The following is a 16,177-nucleotide window of genomic DNA, read 5'->3' as shown; positions in this document are numbered from 1 at the left end:
AAATCTGATACAAACCGGAGCAACGGCATGTCATCTGCTTAGGACTTCACACGACTTTCTGTACAGACTGTGCCCAGGCTGACAGCTGCAAAGCGTAATAGACTACTTGGTCAATCCCACTAGCAAGAAATCTGTATTAATAACTTTCTGTCATTCTGTAATCATGGAACTTGGATTATAACCTAGTCACTGTGGTTGGTCATGGTTATTTCACTAAAACAAGAACCACCTCTCTCAAATAGCTATCAAAAACCAGAACTGCTTAAAATGGCATACTGGTACGCTTCTTATGTTTTAACTAGAGAAAGACATAAGGTACGTTTCACTTCATATATTTTCTCTTCCATCCTGAACACTAAAGTCCAGCAGAAACCAAACCAATACCTATTCCAACATTGTTCCGACACAAAGGTAAAGCAAAAATAAATAGTTTCCTACCCAAATATTCCAGCATTTGCACAGTAAATTTGGCAGAACACTTCTCGACCATAATAAACTATATGATTTCAAAATTAATGCTGATGGAAAAGAAAACAGAAGAAAAAAAGTGTATGAAAAAGGTCATAGGGACATCATTTATAAAACAACCGAGGTTAGAGGAAAGAGCAACAGCACCATCTAGAGGATACTGCATGTTCTTACATAGGTGGATATTCAGGACAAGTAAGATTAATGGTTTTTTAGGTTTTGTATTTTTAGTTTGAGAGTTACTCTAGTTGGAATTTAATCTTAACTACAATATCAACAGTAAAATCACAGCTTAAAAAAAGACTGACGCAAAAACTGTATTAGACTTTGGATGAAATCTACTTACAGTAGTACTTCAGCACCAAAAAGTGGGCAGTTAGGCTGATAGATGTATATACAATTAAATGATATGTCAAAGTCTTAAAATGCTTAGTTATTTATAATGAATTCTATACAAAACAGTTAAAAACGTGTTTTTATATACATTTGAAAAAAAGAAAACTATTGTCTTCATTAGCAGAATGTATTAAAACTGGTTCTCTTATCCCACCTGAACCCAAACCTCTCTCTGTGGCTTGTACCTATCACAAAAACCCAATGTATTGCTTCAACAAGCCAAGTCATAAGGCTAATTTCTGAAACCTACCGCTGTATTTTGATTTAAGCTTTTAAACTTCCAAAATGGTCACTTTAAAAACAGCATGTAAGAGTAAAATACAGATTTTTAAAAGCCATAGCTCACTTCTAAATTCGGAAGTTCAACTTAAGAGGCTGAACCATTTTTTCCCCAATTTTGAAAAACTGATTTATGCCAAAATACATCCACCCACATCCCATTTGTATTAGAATTAACACACCTGCCTCTTTAACAGGAACTTTTTAAACAACTTGGCCTCATTTTAAATTTTATATTTAAATAAATAAAGATTAACTGGAGTAGATGAGCATTTCATGTACTTATGGCACAAAGAAATGCTTCATAACGCCATTACCCTACTTCTTCTAAAGCATGAAAACAAAAGTCCACTAGCAAATCCACATTGCTACTAGTTATTGATTTTGCTTATTTCCAAACATTCACCAACAAGGATTTTAAAAAAATAAACTATATTTTTAGGCTTATTAAAAATCTTAACTCTAAGTGAGCACAAGTGCAAGAAAGCTAACCAATTCCAAAATTCCTGGGGCTTTTCCAGCACTGTCAGAGATGCTTTTTCTCTCACATGCTATTTAAAAATACAAATATTCATTAAACATTCTCTTTTTTGATGGTGTTTTGCTCAACAGCTAACAAAAAGACACAGCAAAGTAAAGATCCCTTTTCACTGAAAGCTGTCTCAGTATCTGGGCAAGGGTTTCATAGCACAAGCTGTAGAATTCGCTGCAGATTTGCTTTTTAACAGGAGTACATTCCACTGTCACAGGTTTACTACACCTTGGTAACTACATCTTTTTGGAAACTTTTTTTTTTTTTTGAAAAAGATGCAGTTTTTGCAATACTGTCTTGTTAAAACACACTGATGCTTCAAGGGTCCAATGAACAACTCTAATAAGCAAAGTGCTCTAAGACATCACAATACAAGGGCATCTTGGATACTCAAATCCCAAGATATTTTAAAGTGCACTCCAGTGTCCCAATTCCTTAGGATTGTTCAGCAGAACTCTGAGAGGGGCTGGGCTCAGTGCCGTCCTCAGTGCTACTGTCCGCATCTTGTTCCATTGCTGTCTCCTCATCGTCGAGGCGCTGACTGGTAAAGTTGTTGAGCTCCAGGAGCCCGCTGGGTTCCACTACCACGTTGGAGCTGGAGTGACAAGGGATGGAATATTGAGGGATAGTCTGAAAAAGAGAAAAAAGAAAGTTTTAACGTGCACGGTTTTCACAGGTAAAGATGCGCACAAGCGCAGGTACTCATGGAAAAGGGATATTTGGTTTCCAAGAACAGTTTTCCCTAACTACCGCTTGTTTAATGTTACCGTAGCTAAAGCTTCAAAATACCCTTTCACAGGGTTAGGCTGTGAAAGATAAAATCAGAATAATCTTGTTGTTAAAGGACTGGTCTTTGACTCAGATCCTCACTGAAGGTCTGCGACAGACTTCCTGCATAACCAGCAGCTAAACCACTGATACCCACAACCCATCATTCCCAAAACGCAAAGCAGAGATAACACTTTCTTCAGCCTTATCTTTTTCTTATCTTTTTCAGACTAGGTACCCTGGCATATGGACTTGCTGTATTTTTTGTATACAGTACAATGCAAGCTCTGGCCCTGTTCAGAGCTGGAATAGCACAAAGGCTGAGAAAACAAAACAGACCTAATCTATTTATTTCTGCTTCTGCTTTCATAGGTTCTAGAAACTAAATCTGCATCTTTATACAATAGAAATTCTAGGCAGTATTTGGATTTTGAAACAGCTCATAGCATGCCACAATGATTAGCTATTCAGATTTTCAAAATATACAGGTTTAAAGTAAAACAGAAATCTACCTTTGTCTATTTAGGGAAATGAGGACTAAAAATGAGTACAAAAGGATGATTTCTACAAAAGCAAAGTTAGCTGCAATGAAGACTTTTACAAAGTAAACATGAAAAATCTGAAAGTTCTGTACACCAGTACTTTTTCTACCAAAAGTTTTTTCGCCATAACACAGTTATGATACACAATAAAACCATTCCAATCCACACTATAATTTGTGTGAACATATATACTGCCAACTTGTCTAGGAAGATTCAGATAACATCGCTATGAGTCCTCAGATGATTTAAATACTTCACCAGTTGAAATTCTGACCATATATTACATCATAAAACATCACATTCAAGACAACAAAAATCAATGAAAATATCATCATCAGTTAGGCAATGATTCAAAGCATTTAAGTTAAAGATCCATAGAGTCATTTTATCTCAACAGTGACAAGACTGTTTATATGTGAAGGTAAAACACTTTCTGAATCCAGACCTCATTTGCTGAGCTCTCCCAGTTAGCAAAACTCCTCTACTTCACTTTTATGCCCTAGGTAACTGTATACTTGAGATAACATTATCAGATATGATAAAAAATTCTAGATCATAGTTCCATAGTAAGTGGTGAAGGTCACATTTTAAGCATTACAAATAATAAGCTTGTGAAATTAGATGAGCTTGGTTTGTTTCCTTAACAGGAAAACAAAGGAAAACACTGAGAACACAGTGAATGACATACTGCTGGAGAAGCTCGAGCTCAATCGAACAAACGCTAGGCACTTCGAAGTAGCAATCCATTGCAAGTACAAGAGTAGATAAAGAACGAAAAACTGAAGAGAAAATGAAAAAAAAAATACTCCAACATTGTTCAGTTGCTATCATCACATTAGACAAAGCGAGTTTGCTCTGTTCAACCTTTGCCTTATTTGCTCTGGTCTTCTCTTACCTGGATAACAATTTCTGATGAGCTCTCTTCAGCTTTCTTTTGTGATATATTCTGAATGTGTATAAACTGGTTTGTTGTAGGCATTCCTTGTGCATCGAGTTTCCTCTCTGTTAAAGTAGGACCAACAGCAGGAGGACTTGAACTGGATTCGTTAGATTTCTGTTGCTGGGGGATGGAAGTTGCCGTCATCCCTACTGCAGTCACCCTCGGCACCTGGGTACAAGGTGACGACTCTGCTTCGCTAGCGAGTTTACTAGTGGACATGGCCTTGCTTTGGGGATCCACTATCATATGCTCTACGTTTGTATCAATCTGAGCTTCCATCATAGACATTCTCAAAATGTCTGCTACTGCTGTCTTCACGGATGCCTGCGTGGGAAATAGGCTTGCAACTGGCAATGCCAGTTTGGGCACAGAACTGCCACCTGCTACCTTTGAAACAGAAGGAGGCTGATGCCCCTCAAAAGTTATCTTTGTAACAGTGGATCCTTGCGTTATAATTGGAGGCTGCACCTGAAAATCAAATTTTTGTTGTGCATGTTACAGCTAGATTTTTATTGAAATCTAATCAATATTTCCAAGGACAGTATGGCACAAACAACATACTTGCTATTAGGAAGACAGTTGAAACTCAGTGTTTTAACAAAGGAATTAGCAATGATATGGTAACAGTTAATTGAAGCCTGGGGAAAGGCAGCTTTTTGGGCTGCTAGACAAGGATTGTAGCAGTATAATACCACAGCAGCCTCGTTTTCCTTTGGGATTTACATCCCCATGTAATGTTTGTTAACCCTCTTGTTTTCATACATATGCCTGAAAGGGCCAGAAAAATTTATACTTTTCTGTAGTTAAAATACATATTTTTTTCTTCCACGTTTCTTACTCTTTAAATTTTCCCCTCCCAAGGAAAATCAAATTACTCCTGCACATAAGTCATTTAACTCTGGGGCGATGTAAACTACAAAGGAAGACGTAAAATGGAGAGCCTTAGGAGACTGCAGTGTATTCATCTTTATTTCCATAGAAATAAAAAGTGCTACGGGAACGGAAATTAATAACGTGTCATATCTAAAAAAGAAAAGAAAATAATTAGGGACAAATTCCATGCACCAATGGTGGCAGAAATTCATAAAAACTGTCCAACAAAACACGTTTGTGAGCTCTATGGATTTTTTTCCCCTATAACATGTGCTTCTCTTTCCTAGTGTCAACCTTCTGATGGGGTAATTAATACCAGCGGAATGAGGAGTTCTCTCTTGCCAGGACAAAACACTGCTACAGCGACAGGGTTGGTGTTTTGATTTTTTTCCTTGAACAGCGACGTTTATTTTGCATGCTATCAATATTCCGTTACCTGGCTTGCTGGCTGTTTCTCTGAAGAGGCAGGTAGCTGCATTTGACTCTGGGGGGGTTGGGGTTGCACGTAGATTTTTTGTGCCGTTGGTGCCTGTTGCAGTTTGGGCAGCTGCTGCGTGGTTTTTACTGCAAGCACCTGTACTACAGTTTGCTGTGGCTGTGCCACTAAGGTAGGGAGTTGCCTTTCTTTGGCCATCATGTGGTGTGGGGGGTGCTGTGCATCTGGTTTGGTCTGTGCTTGCTCTTGCTGCAGGGGGGTTAGCTTTTGATGCCTTATAGAAAGCTGGGGCATTTGTGGGAGTTTGTGCTGGATTTGATCAGCCTGCAGGTGGATTGTCTGCTTCTGTTTAGTCTGGAAACACTGCAGAGTTTTCACTTGCAGTTGAGTCTGTTCCAGCTGTGGTTGACTCAGTTTTTGCTGTTTCTGTGCCTGCGACTGTGTCAGGGCAGATCTGTAAAACAGGCCAGTCTGAGGATCTAAGGTGTCCATCTCTTCCACTTCTCCTTCCTCAGTTCCAAGCTGTTCACTGTGTTTGGTAAATGCAGTGTGACTGCTTAAGGCCTTAAGAAGAAGTTACAGGTGAGTTAGTAAAGAGAAGTCTAAATTATAAGAATGCACAATCTAAAAAAAGGTTTTATTCTTCCAACTGGACTACTTAACTTATTTTACCATTATAGGCTCCTAACTCATACATTAAAAAACAACACCACCACCACACCCTTTCACAGTGAATTCACAATACCTAAGCAACCATAGCTAATTTTTCCTTGTTAAAATGTGGTATGTCCCTATGTGAAAATATTAACTGCATAACTAATTCTCAATGGTGATTATGTAGACCTTGCACTTGTCAGACTAAGGTCCAAAACCCCTCAAGTTCTGTAACAGTTTGATGCAAAGTAATAGGGATTATCAACTGGGTGAACTGATGGGTCTTTATTAAAGCTAGAGTCTCTCAACATGATAAATTCTTATTCTGCCTCTTGAGACCCTTGTTATCTTCAGCATTCCTTTTGCAGCTCCCCACATACCTAGAAACTATCCTATTTCAATCAGATCCTCTCTACTCTTTTTCCTCAAAAATCATACTGCAATTCTCCTTGCGCATGGCACAAGCACTGAGTTTTTGAGGGAGCTGAGGGAGCAGGAGATCTATGTTACTATGCTTTGTATGCCATAGTATAAATCTGTTAGTAAGTGGTATATATAATCAGCAATATGAAGGAACCCACTCAAAAACCAACTGAAATATGCTCTCTGCCGTAGGTTTATGACCTGCGCTGTCTTGGTCCAGTTGCAGTTCCTAGACATTACAGCAATGCAGAGTTGAGTTGTGTGCATTCACCTGGGGTAATCTATTACTCCCAAGTGACAAAAACGTCAGTTCTTGAATGAAGAAATCAATGAGACTTCAGTAAGATTTCACCACAAGATACAGGATTTGTTTTAGTGGTTTGGCCTCTTTGGAGTCCCCACCACACATGTCTAAATATAATCTGACTTTTTGATTCAGCAAGTAGAGAAGTTTGCCTTTTCACAACCTGAAGTCCTCAAACCAAAAGGACATTTTATGCTCTGTGATACATCATCTGGATTCTGCTTCATCCCTCTTCCCCTACACTAAGGCCATCATGACCTGAAGAGCTCAGCCCCTCTGTAATACAACATACAGAAAAGCAGTTTGGTTCTGCTGAAGAGATGACATACAAACAGGAAAAACTAATCCAGGTCGCAATATCTTTGCTATAGCAGCTGCGAATATCTCTTAATAGTTTCAAGTAATCCCATTAACAGCTTCTCCCACGTCCCACCACCCTCCCCACCAAAACATTAAAATGAAGCTACTAATTTGTTCTCACACTTAGCAGTTCCACTGGTAGCAACACGATACACTCATTCAAATCAAGCTGTCGTCCTATGTAAGTCACATAACCTACTGCTGTAGAGACTGTTTGGAAAAGAAAGGGTACAACCTGCTGCATGATATGGGTAATTGCGCCCGTGGAAGATGCGGGGATGGATTTCACCACAACGGAAGTCTGCGTTGCCGTCTGCGACTGAGCCACGTGCTGCAGCAGAGTCCTCTGGGGCTGGGATGACTGCTGGTGGGGCTGTGACCGATGACTGACTGAAAGTAAAGAGGTGAGTGGTGCTTCCCCAAAACTAACTGCAGTAAAATTCAGCTATTTGCTTGGCATTTAACCTTCAGCTGAAAGCGTATGAGTGAAATAAAGATCTGAATATGAAACAAGTCTTTTACTGTATGCTAGCTTCAACCTTAAAGTGTAGATCTATTCTGAGACACAACTTCAAATAGCATCTCAGCGGGTTGTTTTTGACTCCGATTTCTAAGCAATCATGCTTGGCCTGAATCTCCCCTGGCCTCCCTCTCCCAACACACTAACTTTGTAAGGAGAATTTATATTCAGTTTTCATCTGGGTTCTTCATACATCACCAGCACAACACTGTAGAGCACAAGTTATTCTGTAATCTTTACATTGCTAAAAGCACCTGCACAATTGACTGCAATTAAGAACAGCAAGCCTTGCCCACTGAATATCTACCGCTGATAAATTGCGAGAAATCATCTTCAGAGCATAGCTTAATATTCAAGAGGAGTAATTAGAAAATTGTTTGGGAATTAAGAAAGCAAGGAAGGTTGATCAGAAATCACAGACAGATATGGAGACCTTGTCATTGGTCTAAGTCACTTTTTAGAACAAATCTAATACAAGTTATGAAGCTATGGTTATAGCTCTGTAATTAAACAGTGGATTGGCAGAGAAATGATTTTCAGGTGAGGGGGAAAAAACCAAACCATTCCATATTGCAGTCACTAATAAGCCAAGGAGGAGTCACTGACAAGACAAGAATCCAAATTAGTTCACGCCAGTCCATACAGTATTTAAATATTTACTTTAATTAACTTCTAAAATGTCACAAAATACTGATTGACTGAGGAAGAAGTAGTAAAGAAAAGTTTATATTCAGTTATCATATAACTGAAGGTTTAAAGTTACTAGGGATCTTGCTGACAGTTAAAAGAAAGGCCAAATTTTGATTTAATATGAAAATTACTTTCCCACTCCAAGAAAGGAGTTGGATTATATTGATACTGGCCTGCATGCTGTGCCAGATCCATCATGAGTATCCCCAACAGTTCCTGCACAATTTAAAACTTCATTTAAAAATAAAGTTTCTAACCTATATGGTTGTGTAGATATTCTTCCGAATGTGAACCAATACAGTGTTGTCTTCCTGAGTCTGCAGACAGACAAAAAACGGTAATACTGAGATGTGTGAGCTGCTCCTTTCATCTCACTAGGAAGTTCATGCTGAATCCCAAGTCCCATTTAAAGCGTGCCTAACCCTTCGTTCGAGGCACACGCATGAGATTTCATCGCTTGTTTACTATCTTACTAACGAACTTGCTAGCAGAAAATACAACTACTTGCATTACTGATGAATCCTGAGAAGCACACACGAAAACAAAAGGAAACACTCAATTACCAGCATTCCCTGACAGCGTTCGCTTAATCTGGAGGAAGGAGAAGGAAAGGGAGAAAAATTTGGAAGCAAAATAACCAGTTTTGTGCTGTAACAGTCTGCCACTAGTCAATCCACAGAATACTGCATTTCTCTAGTAGGTTCTTGTAAATCACCTCAAGGTTTACGAAAAACATTGTTTTCATATAGTGTGGTGCTTCAAACAGTAGCTCAAAGAAACTCTCAACGTTGTTGCTTGTATGGTTTCTCATCTGCAGCAAAGGACTTAAGCCTACATAGACACTGACTAGACTTTGCCCCATTGCCAAGGGCCCAGGTTTAAGTCAATTTTTACAGTATGTCCCAGGGAAACCTATACATGGAACCTTGAATACAAGCACAGTCAATGCACCTGACTATGTCAGGGAACGTGACTGACTGCCATGTTAATTGGAGATCAGTTTAACACTATTTATTGTACTTTGGAATGTGTTTTAAAAGGGATCCAAGAGAGCATGACTCAAACATTCAAAATTGAAGCCAGATACAGTAAGCGTTATTTAAAAGAGTAACAACAGTCCCCCACCTCCCCCCAACACACACACACACACAATTCCACACAACTTAAATTTAGACTGTACAGGAATGGAAGTGAGGGGTGGAGGTGCAGAAGAGGAGAATGAAAAATGGAAATATCAGATTGGACATTTAATACTAGAAACCCTGAAGTTAGATATGAATTTATACATTTTAATACAACCAAGTTTTATTCCTCTTTTCCAGTGCGTATTTTCAACATTTTTGTTTCGTTTTCCAAATTAAGTAGAGAGACCAATAATGTGAACATAAGAAATTAAAACAAACAAAAAATATATCGTTTGATCCTTTCACATATGTATGGGAGGTGGCTCAGGGCAAGTGTCCTGGGGTAGTAGAGAACATGAGATGCATGGTATAATTAGAGGGGCGTCCAGGGGAAGGGATTCAAGGACTGGGACAACATAGGCACCCAGATGGAAGGTGTCAGACCAAAAAAAAGTTATGTTTGGGATTCAGCCCTTAAAAACTTCAGGTTGAAGAATTCATTTGCCTACAACATGCAAATTTAGCAGTTCAAAGACTTCTAACAAATGAAGAAGATGGGGATTACATTAGAATGCTAAATGGTCACCTGGCCAAAAAGCTGACTTAGTGCTGGTAAGCAATAATATTTTGTAAATACGGGTTAAACTAACTCAGTCTGACTCCTCTCAATATGCACAGAATTAGTACGTAGTTCCTGCAACTTCATTTTTCCTTTTTCCCTAAAGGCAACAAGTGGGACAGCCTGTCCTCTCCACCAGATCAGAAGACAGAAAATCTGTTTAAAACTAGTATTTCTTGAAGCAACAACCCTTTGTTTCAGTTAGAAACATTCTCCAATATGCCTCAGAAAAGCAGATGCGATCTCCGTCCCCTGCAGGGGGTCTAGAAAAAAAAACACACTCATTTCCACTACAAAAGAAACACAAATGAAACCCATCCTGAGAAAACCCCAGAAGGAAGTCCCTAGACTTCAACTGCAAACCCATCATCCTAAAACATCTTAGTCACTTACCAGTTGTGATATATTCAGCAACTAATTCTGACTCTACCACAGCAATTGAAGGACTTTCTGGAGAATGCCTCTTTTCTTGGGTCATCTGGATTGGGACAGCCATTTGGCTCAAGTCAATGGTAGGCTGTCTTGGCTTTGATTCTAACTTCTCCTTCACTGCTTTAAAAGGCAACAAGTACTGGATTTAGTAAAATAAGCCTCCAATATAAATGCAACATCTTAATTAAATAGATAATGAACATTATACAATGTTTTCAAACAGACTTTTGCAGGATAGTAAAGTACATAGAAAGATAGAAAGTACAGAAATCGAATTGATTCAAGGTAGGTACTTTTCAGTTACAAATTGTTGTTTAAGCAAGTAGCAGCTGACTGCTTTGAAGTGATCCTACAAAAAACAAAACACATGCATTTTCATACCTGTTGTCTGCTGAAGTTCCAACAAGGCTTTTATTGTGGAAGTAGCTGATTGAGATTCACTGGATACATCCTGGTAAATTATTGTAGGGCTTGTGTCCACAGCAATTTCATGTTCTGACCAATCCTGACTTCTTGAAGCAATCACATGGACTACAGGCTGAGAATCTGTGTGCAAAAGAGTAAGGGCACATCAAATCATCACAGAACCATTGGAGTAGAGACCTCCGACACAAAACGCCTGCACAAAGCAGGACTAGAGTTCAAAATTCAATCAGGTTACTCAGGGCCTCGTCCACTAGATTTCTGAATACTGCCATGGGTGCATGTTTTCATTTTGCAGTACTTTAGTTTTTATTACAAGTGACTCCTGAAGCAAAACACAGCTAATGCTCTCAACGACTTCCAATAAAAAGATTCTATTTCTTAGTTGCTCATAAAAGCTTCAGTTTGAACAACTGAAGTTAAGCAGGTCACTTTGTATGCTGAACCTGCCTTGGATTGAACTTTTTTCAGAAGGTTTTAGCAGTTCAGCTAACCAAAATATAGTTCATACTCTGAACACAAAGGCATCTAAAATTTGTTCTGTTAAGTTTGCTGAATCTTCAAAACTTTTTTCAATTAATTTAAAATGATGGTATATACCAACAGTTACAGAATTACATAGCAAAGGTGACTGAAAGAAGGCACTTAAACAAGTTGAAAGTGTTTTATAGACAGACATTTGCCTGTCTAATAGAGTGATAGACCCTAGGGCCACTCCTGACCAGAGACTGGATGCTATTTATGCACTGATCCTCCTCTACCACATGAGGAGAACTGCATCTGTTATCATGGCATGAAGCCATGGCAGCACCCCCATGAGGAGTGCAGGTCTGCTATATCTCCTGATACACATGCATGTTCCAATAAAAGGACCCAAATCCATGTCGGTCACATGACTGAGGCAATTTTCAGGCAATGGAAAGATGATTCAACACACTCAACAGAGTGGGAAAGCATGGGCTGCCAAAAAGACTGCAGCTCTGCCCATCACTGAAGGACTCCCCGCCAAAAAGGAACAGGCTACAGGCCACATGCTAGCCAAATCCCAGCAAGAAAACATTATCTCCACTTTTCACATAGGAAGGTAATGCATATAGTCTGTTAAAAAAACAAAAAAAAATCAGGGAAGTGGACAATGACACTGCTAACAGGCTGGGTAAGGTCACTAAAAAATGAGATGCAGTAAGTTATATGAAACTAGCTAGCACACTTGGGAGAGACAGTGCAATCATGTTTTGTGCAACACTAACACATACCTTGGGAGCTCTGGGAGGACTCTGTAGAAGACGAGCTGCTATCAGTGTAGCTTTGTGGTTCTTCTTTCACTTCTGGGAGAGAAGAGTTTCCTGTCTCTGCCACCCTTGATGCCTGCTGTAACGTTTCAGTTACCAACTGCCTAGTTTGCTCACTCACAACTGTTGCTTGAAATGTCACTGGCTTTGGCTTTATAAGAACCTAATTAGGAAGACAGAGTCTGTGTACAGTAAAAGCACTCAAGAGAGCAGAGCTGAGCAATCGAGCAACAGAACGGCCTGTCACTAAAATAGATCCATGTACAAGACCTACATTATATTGGTATTTTACTAAAAAAGTCTACCTGTAAATTCAGCAGCTCTGATTATTAAACTACAAAGCCCTAATAAATGGCAGTGCACAAGAACGTACTTCTCATTTCAGTAATGTGGAGTGCTAAACAGTCGTTGTTCAGGAATGGGTACAATTACAGAGCAGACAAAAGAAAGCTACCCAAGTGGCCTGGAACACTCACCGCGCTGATAGAACAGGTACCTGTCTTCCCATGCCAATCATAATCCAGTCTTGAACAATCAAGACATAAAAACAAAAAACAAACAACCCCCCCCCCCAAAAAAAAACACAGATAAAAGTTTAGTTCTGTTTATACAGCAAGTGCAACCAGAGAAAGTTGAAACAGAGTGTCCAGAAATAAGCCAGATTCTCTGCGTACAGCCCCACCAACCACACAAGGCTGCAGGCACAACCTGAGCACACATTAAACAGCACATAGATCAATTTCAATAAAATTCTCAATTTTCAAGGATGACGCACGTCCCCAGAGCGGAAGACTCTGCATTTTTATTTCTCATGATTTCATCTTTAGTTTTAAGACTTAAACAGGCATCTAGAACCGTGTCCAGACAGTTTAAGTTTCACCTATGTAACAGGCTCAGTATTTCCTTTTGGTTTTCTCTAGGCATCCAGAAACAGCTGACAATGCAAACACTGTGTTCCAGAAATTGGAATCAAGGCCACCGGATTAAGATTCTAAATCTCAATCCCCACAGACACATACTGTGGACATTAATCCCTGCAACAGATGCAGCAATACAGTGAAAAATGATTTACTTCCCATTAAAATTTATGGGTACATTTCAAGACAGAAATGGGACCTCACTGTACCTGTGTTTTCCCTTGCTGACCATAAACAATTTTAGTTGGGATGATTTTGGTGGCTGGCTGGACCGTGGACCCTATTCCTTTTGGCTGTGTAACAATCATTTTTGTGATGGGTCTTGTGGCAGTGATGATAGCAGGTTTTGCTCCTGCTGGCACTGCCTGAATAGTTTTCTCCCCCTGCAGAGAAGCCAAAATTTACAGGTTAACTGAGAGAAATACTTCAGAGACCCACTTCTCTATAAATAAATAAATAAATAAATAAATAAATAAATAAAATAAAAAACCCAGTTACGCGTGAGTGCATACCATGAAGTCAACTTGTTGCTGTTAGAACTGGATGTACTTAAGATGAAGAACACTCAAAGACCAAGAATAAAAAGACCTACTGCTTTGAATGGAAAAGCTACCAAAACTTCCTTTTCCATCACTTTGTATTTTTTTGTTCAAAACTTACAAGCAGTTCAAAAGGTAATTAAATGACAATGACAAGTTTTTGAAGTTGCTTCACAGAATTCACATAAGTTGGAACTTCCCTCAAACCCTTTGTAAATGTTTTTCAAAACCCCTTATTTCTATTAACACTAACTTTGGCAAGACATCTTACAAAATTTGAATCGAGTTTAAAAATTATAAAAAGAAATTATTTAAAAACAGATCTTTGTATTATTAACATCACCAAGACATTAAGTTTGGGCTTTTTTTTTTAAAAGTTAATTTATTGAAAAAATTGCAGATTCACAACTGTTTCACGGAAAGCATCTGATTTTGAAATACTTTTGAATATGACTAGAATATTGATAGCTTAAGAACAGTGATGGAATTCAGCAGGCTTGTTTTTTAGTGCTGCACATTAATAAAGCAGATGAGGAACGACATTAGCTGCCAGTACTTCCAGTATTCCTACTAATTCCTATCAAGTAGCTAGAAATTCTAAGAATCATACTTGTTTCAGAAATATCATTGCATTTTCGTGTTTCCTACTTTGCAGCATCATGAGATTCCTACTTCTGTGAAAACTGCTTTAGGTATTTGCTCTCATTTAAACCAGAAAAAGCTTGAAATCTTCTAAAATAATTTCCTAAAAGAGGAAAAAAACCCAACACACTTCCCTATTCAGCTCTGCTACGCAAGGAGATTTTAAAGATCACACCATTAAAGCATTATCACATAAATCTCACAGTTTTATCTAGGAATGTACAGCAGGTTCATCATTTTGATAAATTAGCACTTGAAGGTGACCCCGGCTGAAGCAGGAAACTTGAATTTGTTCTTACTGCACATCAGGTTATCCAAAAATAATTCAGCACTGTGCAATACTCAGGAACAGGACATTACAGTACTATGCCCTACATAAAATAAAAGGTAGTACCCTTACTCTGAAGACACCATTTATTTTTGCTCTTTACCTCCAAGAGATACACAGTTGGAGATGCAAGTTTATAGCACAGGACCGTGGTTCTCATTAGAACACTAACAGCGTTAAGACTTGAGCCATTTTATTCTACTTAATCCTTTCAGGATTACAAAGTTGTCAACCAGGCAAAAAGAGCAAATACAAAATTGAAACTTTTTATTTTCATTTAACTTCAGGAAGATTCCCTGCTCGTTTTGAGGATCTTGCACATCCTGCAGAACATACTTGCTTCTCAAACATCCCTGACATTAGGGCATGCTGTATCTGTTAAGTAGCTCATGCACAGTTTGCTTTTAATAGGGATCGAAGCAGAAAGAACGCAGCAGCCACCAAACATCCTGTCACTTGGCTTATAGATTTTAGTCTTGAAACTCTTACTTACCCCAGCATTTAACAGTGTTGTGACAACGTTTTTGCCTGGAAGCCCTTGAATTGTAGTTCCTTTTCCAGTAGTCTTCTGCACAACAATCACATTGGGTTTGGATGTCATTGGAATTGTAGTGATTTTGGTTGTAGTTCCTAAATATTAATGGGAAAAGTAGAAATGTGCAGTTTATAAAATGTAGATTTCCTTCCACTTTAGACATTGGTGAGCTGCATAGGAATCACTGTATTGAAATCTGACAGCACAGCAATGATTAAAGCTAAGTTTTAAAAACAGCAGCATTTGGAATGGGAATACATCTCCCCTAACCAGACATATAAGAATTACATGCTTTCTCCACATATCTTTCATATGCAATAAAAAGAAGCAGGCACATAACAGGGTATTTTCTCAGGCTAACATGCTTAACTTTTTGAAGGCTAGAGTTACAGAAGGGCAACACTAATATTCAACTCAAGGTCGTATTTGCATAGACAACAGTTGACCTTACAGTGCACAGATAACATCCATGTACCAAAAATACATCTCTGCTCAAGAAAAAATACCAGCTTTTTCTGGAATTGAACTGATGTAATACAAAAGGCTAGTACTGATTGGAAAAATAAAAAAAAAATTAAAAAATGCTATTATTTTATATAATCAGCTTATAAAAGTTGAGTTCAGAGTGTTTTTGCTTTTTTTTTTTCCCTCTCCTTTTTTAAGAACAGTTGTCTTGGCTATTTCTCTTCCTCTCCCAATATTTAATTAGTTCCATTCCCTGGAGCAGGTTTTCGTTTACCTGCAGTCACAGGTAATTCTGGACAGCCCTCTACAATCTACATAAATTGTATGCACACTGACATCTAAGTCACTAGTGTTATCAGGCCACTATTTCAATATCTACTCAGACAGCTTTCTACCACATCTTCTACTTTCTCCCTGAAGAAAGGATCACTCAGTCAGCAGAGCTACAAACCAAGGATTCCACTCAGCACCTTCAATCCGTCAGTGATACCTGTACGTACTTCACTACGTACTTAATAGCTATACTAATTCTGGAAAAGGGAAGACATTCTGAGGTGAGACCATCACGTTCTTATGAATGACTTAAGAAGCAATAAATGTCTAATAGGCTCCTCCCTGAGCAGAAACAAGCAAACAAACAAAAACATATAGACACCCTTTCCAAACTTGTGTTATC

General features: G+C 38.6%; 1 protein-coding gene across 8 annotated transcripts in view; it reads right to left on the bottom strand.

Moving 5' to 3' along the window:
- Positions 1 to 673: 673 nt before the first annotated feature.
- The window catches only part of EMSY (EMSY transcriptional repressor, BRCA2 interacting), a 40,847-nt gene continuing 25,343 nt past the window's right edge, over positions 674 to 16,177 (bottom strand). For 4 of the 8 annotated variants that reach the window (XM_067310658.1, XM_067310986.1, XM_067311040.1 and 1 more), the window contains 9 exons: positions 14,995 to 15,131; positions 13,202 to 13,375; positions 12,040 to 12,238; positions 10,742 to 10,906; positions 10,322 to 10,480; positions 8,443 to 8,502; positions 7,211 to 7,365; positions 5,235 to 5,798; positions 674 to 2,305 (listed from right to left, as the gene is read on the bottom strand). In XM_067310658.1, coding sequence (XP_067166759.1) covers positions 2,111 to 2,305; positions 5,235 to 5,798; positions 7,211 to 7,365; positions 8,443 to 8,502; positions 10,322 to 10,480; positions 10,742 to 10,906; positions 12,040 to 12,238; positions 13,202 to 13,375; positions 14,995 to 15,131 — 1,808 coding nt within the window. In that variant the 3' untranslated portion in view covers positions 674 to 2,110. Of the gene's footprint in view, positions 2,306 to 3,880; positions 4,394 to 5,234; positions 5,799 to 7,210; positions 7,366 to 8,442; positions 8,503 to 10,321; positions 10,481 to 10,741; positions 10,907 to 12,039; positions 12,239 to 13,201; positions 13,376 to 14,994; positions 15,132 to 16,177 lie in introns of all 8 variants that reach the window. The other 4 variants (XM_067311114.1, XM_067310733.1, XM_067310862.1 and 1 more) reach the window with 4 other exon arrangements.

Source organism: Apteryx mantelli, chromosome 1 (assembly GCF_036417845.1).
Source record: "Apteryx mantelli isolate bAptMan1 chromosome 1, bAptMan1.hap1, whole genome shotgun sequence".
Classification (NCBI taxonomy): Eukaryota; Metazoa; Chordata; class Aves; order Apterygiformes; family Apterygidae; genus Apteryx; species Apteryx mantelli.
This window is presented reverse-complemented; position numbering and strand designations above follow the sequence as displayed.